This window comes from Eimeria acervulina, genomic scaffold (assembly GCF_000499425.1).
Source record: "Eimeria acervulina Houghton genomic scaffold, Eah_scaff93, whole genome shotgun sequence".
NCBI lineage: Eukaryota > Apicomplexa > Conoidasida > Eucoccidiorida > Eimeriidae > Eimeria > Eimeria acervulina.
The window spans coordinates 42819-47350 of NW_013549514.1; the positions used below are offsets into that span (position 1 = coordinate 42819).

At 58.7% G+C, this 4532-nt stretch overlaps 1 protein-coding gene across 1 annotated transcript in view; it reads left to right on the plus strand.

Annotated features, from left to right (window-relative positions):
- EAH_00015430 (hypothetical protein, conserved) overlaps nt 1-4532 on the plus strand; it is a gene marked incomplete at both ends in the record, with an annotated part of 5700 nt that continues 1168 nt past the window's right edge. Inside the window, 6 exons of the mRNA XM_013394086.1 lie at nt 1-938; nt 1174-1229; nt 1571-1692; nt 1940-2988; nt 3138-3210; nt 3413-4151. Of these exons, the coding sequence (XP_013249540.1) occupies nt 1-938; nt 1174-1229; nt 1571-1692; nt 1940-2988; nt 3138-3210; nt 3413-4151 (2977 nt within the window). The remainder of the gene's footprint in view (nt 939-1173; nt 1230-1570; nt 1693-1939; nt 2989-3137; nt 3211-3412; nt 4152-4532) is intronic.

The window sequence follows — 4532 nt, forward strand, 5'->3', positions numbered from 1 at the left end:
ATGCAGCAACAACTAACGCTGCTGCTGCAGCAGCAGCAGCAGCAGAAGCCCTTGGTCCCTGAAGCAGCAGCAGCAGCAGCAGCAGCAGCTAGCCGAACACCAAGCAGCGACACCAATAGTCAAGGAGCTACCTACACGTCTCTATACCGCACAGCGGAGGAGCAGCAGCAGGAGAACGCAGCAGCAGCAGCGGCAGCAGCAGCAACGGACCCCATGCAACTGCAGCTTGACGGTGTATGTACACCCGAGCCGTCCCCAGCAGCAGCAGCAGCAACAACACCGACACCTGCTGCTGCCCCCGCGGCTGCTGACCCGTCTGTACAGGCTGCTGCCTTCGCTGCAGCGAACCCGATCAAGGATGAGCCGCTGCAGGGGCAACTGCAGCAGCAGCAGCTGCAGCAGCAGCTGGAGCAGCAGCAGCAGCTGCAGCAACAGCAACTGCAGCAGCAGCAGCAGCTGCAGCCTCAGCTGCAGCACCCCGCCACGCTGCACGATGTTACAGGGGCTGCTGATCAGCTACCGTTAGAGCACCAGCTGCAGCAGCAGCAACTGCAGCAGCAGCAAATGCAGCAGCAGCTAGAGCAGCAGCAGCTGCATCAGCTGCAGCTGCAGCAGCTGGAGCAGCAGCAGCAAGATATGGTTTCTATGTACCACGTCGCAGGCGGCGTAGATGTCTCCTCTGCATTGTTGCTACAGCAGCAGCTGCTGCTGCAGCAGCAGCTAAAGCAGCACCAACAGCAGCTGCTGCAGCAGGACTACGGCGCTGGCGTGAAGGGTTTATTGCTGCCTCAGCAGCAGTTGCTGCCACCCACACCGCAGCAGCACCAGCTAGATCAGCAGCAGCAGCAAGACTTGGAGCAGCAGCAGCAACGCACAGCACTTCCGAAAGTCGTGGGGGTCCGCTTCGATAAGGTTAACAAGACGTGGAGGGCAAGCTGGTAAGCACTTGCTGCTGCTGCTGTTGCTGCTGCTGTTGCTGTTGCTGCTCCTGCTGCTGCTGTTATTGTTTATGTTGTTGCTGCTCTTGGCTCTGCTGCTGCTGTATTTGCTGGTTCTGTTGATAGTGCTGCCGTACTAGGTGCTGCTGCTCTATTTGTTGCTGCTGCTGCTGTCTGTGCTGCTGCATTTGATGTTGCTGCTGCTGCTGTTTGTTTTGCTGCTGCTCTTGTTTAGGTACGACCCGCAAACGAAGCGGCGCGTGGAGAGAAAATTTTCTGTGAATAAGTTGGGTTTCTATCAAGCCTATAGACTGGCCACAGGCAAGCCCCCTTGCTGCTGCTGCTGCTGCTGCTGCTGCTGCTGCCTGTGGTAGTTGTGGTGGTGGTGGTGGTGGTGGTGGTGCTGCTGCTGCTGCTGCCTGTGGTAGTTGTGGTTGTGGTGGTGCTGCTGCTGCTGCTGTTGCGCTTGTTGTTGGTGCTGCTGCTGCTGCTGGGGCCGTTGATGATCATTTGTTGCTGCTAGGATTTTGCTGCTGCCTCAGCAGCTGCGTTTGCTGCTGTTCCCGGGTTCTTTGCGTTCCGGGTGAACATGTCTTTGCTGCTGCTGCTGCTGCTGCTGGTGTTTGCTGCAGAATGTCGGCAGCAACAAGAGCAGCAGCTGGGCCTGAGGGATCGAAGCCTCCGCAGGACGCCAGCAGCACGGAGTGTAGCTCCGAATGAGTTTGCTGTTAAACAAGAAACACCACGCACGGCGGTGAGGCTGCCTCTCTTGCTGCTGCTGCTGCTGCTGCTGCTGCTGGTTGTGGTACTGTGCGCGTTGTTTTCGTGGCTTTGCAGCGTGCTGCTGCTGCTGCGTGAGGTTGAGGGTTGCTGCTCTGCTGCTGCTGCCGTTATGTATGGGGTGGTGCTTCGTTCGTGCTGCTGCTGCAACAGCAGCAGCAGCAACACTGCAGCAGCAGCAGCAGTTTGTGCAATTGCTGTTTGCTTATATTTATTCGCAGGATGGTTCCCGTATTGGGGCTGATGGCGTTGCAGCTGCTGGTGAAGCAGCAGCAGCAGCAGCAGCAGTTGGTGGTGCGGGTGGTGCTGCTGGGGGTGCAGCATCAGGAGCAGCAGGAGCAGCAGGAGCAGCAGAAGCAAGTGAAGCAGCAGCAGATGAGGGGCGTGAAGATGAAGATGAAGGAGCTGCTTCGTGGCTCCCGGGATCGGAGGGGAGGCGGGGATCGACACGATCCCAGCTCCGGAGACGGCGAGTGTTTAGCAGCAAATTTGCTGCAGAAGGAGGTGGACAGATAAAGAGAAGCCGCCGGCCCCTTACTCCAGCAGCAGGAGCAGCAGCAACAACAGCAGCACAAGCAGCAGCAGCAGCAGCGGGAGCAGCAGGAGCAGCACCGATACCCGCAAAGGCGCCTTCGATGGCAGCGGCACAGGCTGCAGCAGCAGCTGCTGCTGCTGCTGCAGCAGGTATGCCGGGGCTCGATCCAGCTGCTGCAGCAGCTGCAGCAGCAGCAGCAGCAGCAGCAGGCCCTTGTGGAATGGGGCAGCTGTTCGGGGGTGCTGAATATCTAGACGGTTCTATTGGGTCCTTCTTAGATGCTTACTTAAGAGGAGACACAAGCAGCATGGGCTTAGGGCTGCAGCTGCCGAAGATTGATGATGCAGCAGCAGCAGCAGCTGCTGCTGCTGCTGCGGCAGCAGCAGCAGGAGGTCCTACTGTAGCAGCGCTGCCAAACGGTGCAGCAGCAGCTCCGGTAGCAGCAGAAGCAGCAGCAGCTGCTGCTGCTGCGGGCTCACTTATGGCGCCCAATAGGCAGCAGCAGCAGCAGCAGCAGCAAGCTGGTGCTGCGCCGGCACTCGTTGTAAGGGTGCAGCAGCAGCAGGCTGCAGGAGCAACGCCAAGGAACGGAGACGCAAAGGAGCTCCCAGGGGGCCGAGATAGAGAGGCGCAGCAGCAGCAGCAGCAGCAGCAGCAACGGCAGCAGCAGCAGCCTAAACTGCAGGGAGTTGGCGATACACCCCAAGGCTTTCAGATGGAAGGCTTAACAGCTGAGTAGGTCACCTGCTGCTGCTGCTGCTGCTGCATTTCCTGCTGCGTCTGTTGCTGCTGCATTTTCTGCTGCTGCTGTTGCTGCTGCTGCTTCTGAGTGGGGGTTATGACGTGTGGGGTTTCTTTGCATGCGTTGTGGGGCCTTTGTTTAGGAACGGGGAGACGATCCCGGGAGCGCCTCTTTGTGCTGCACCTTCGCCTTTTGCTTCCTTACTGGAGTTAGCAGTACGTCTCGCTGCTGCTGGCTGCTCTCTTGCATGCGCTGCATGCGGCCCCACATGCATGGCTGCACGCATGCGTGGGGCTGTGTAGTTGAGGCTCTCTGTTCATGTAGTGTGTGGGGTCCGAGAGTGTGTGTTTGGGGCTTTCTGTGCATGCATGCATGCATGCATTTAGATCTGTATGCGGTATGTTTGTGTGCATGCAGTCTGTGGGGAAGCTCGGGGCTGGCGTAGAAGGGTTTGGAGGGTTAGGGGCTCTAGGCGGAGGCTCTTCGATGTTCTTTAATTCTGCTGCTGCTGCTGCTGCTGCGGCTGCGGACAGCAGCGGAGTGTTTATGCAGCTGATGGGGGCCCCACAGCTTGCTGCTGCTGGCGGCGGGCCTGCAGCAGCAAACAACGCAGCAGCAGTCGCAGCAGCAGCAGGACTGGGAGCAGCTTTCCCTGGTGCTGGCGTCTCCCCTGCTGCTTTCGGGTTGCTGCAGCAGCAGGGTGCTGCTGCTGCTGCTGCTGCAGCAGGAGCCGACAGCTTGGGCCTCTACAAGGAGATAATAATATTTTTGCTTTTCTCTCTGCGTAATTTTCTGGAGACATCTTTATCTGCTGCTGCTGCTGGTATCCCTGCTTTAGGCAGCAGCGCGCCGGCAGCAGCACTAACCCCAGCAGCAGCAGCAGCAGCTGCAGCAGCACCACCAACCGCAGTAGTCCCTGCAAACGATGCAGCAGCAAACGGCCAGAACAACAGCACTGCCAATGCAGCAGCAGCAACAGCAAACCCCACAACCAGCGCTGCATCGGACCCTGCAGCGGAAGCAGCAGCAGCAGCAGCAGCAGGAACGGCGGCTCCCGGCGGTGCCGGGGCTGTTGGTTTGCTGCCTCAGCCGGGGCAAACGCCACAGCAGCAGCAGCAGCAACAGCAGCAGCAGCAGCAGCAATTGAATCCTTTGGGTTTGGCTTTCTTAGGCGGTGGTGTGGGGCCCCCGGGGGCCCCTGCTGCTGCTGCTGCTGTGCTGCCAGCCCCTGCTGCATCATTTCTTTCTGAGATTCTGTCTGCATTAGAGTCGCATGTATTGTTTGTTTTTAATGTAAGCCGCTTAAAGGAGCTGGTGTTTTACTTAAACCTTCTTTATCCTTCTATTGCAAAGAAGCAGCTGCTGCAGCAGCTGCCGCATGCACAGCTTATGCGGATTATTAAAGTGCTGCTCGTGCAGCGGCCAAACTTCGATGTGCTGCAGCTGCAGCAGCAGCAGCAGCAGCAGCAGCTCGAGAACGGCGGCGCTACACAGGATGGAGCAGCAGCAGCAGCTGCTGCTGCTGCTGCTGCAGCGG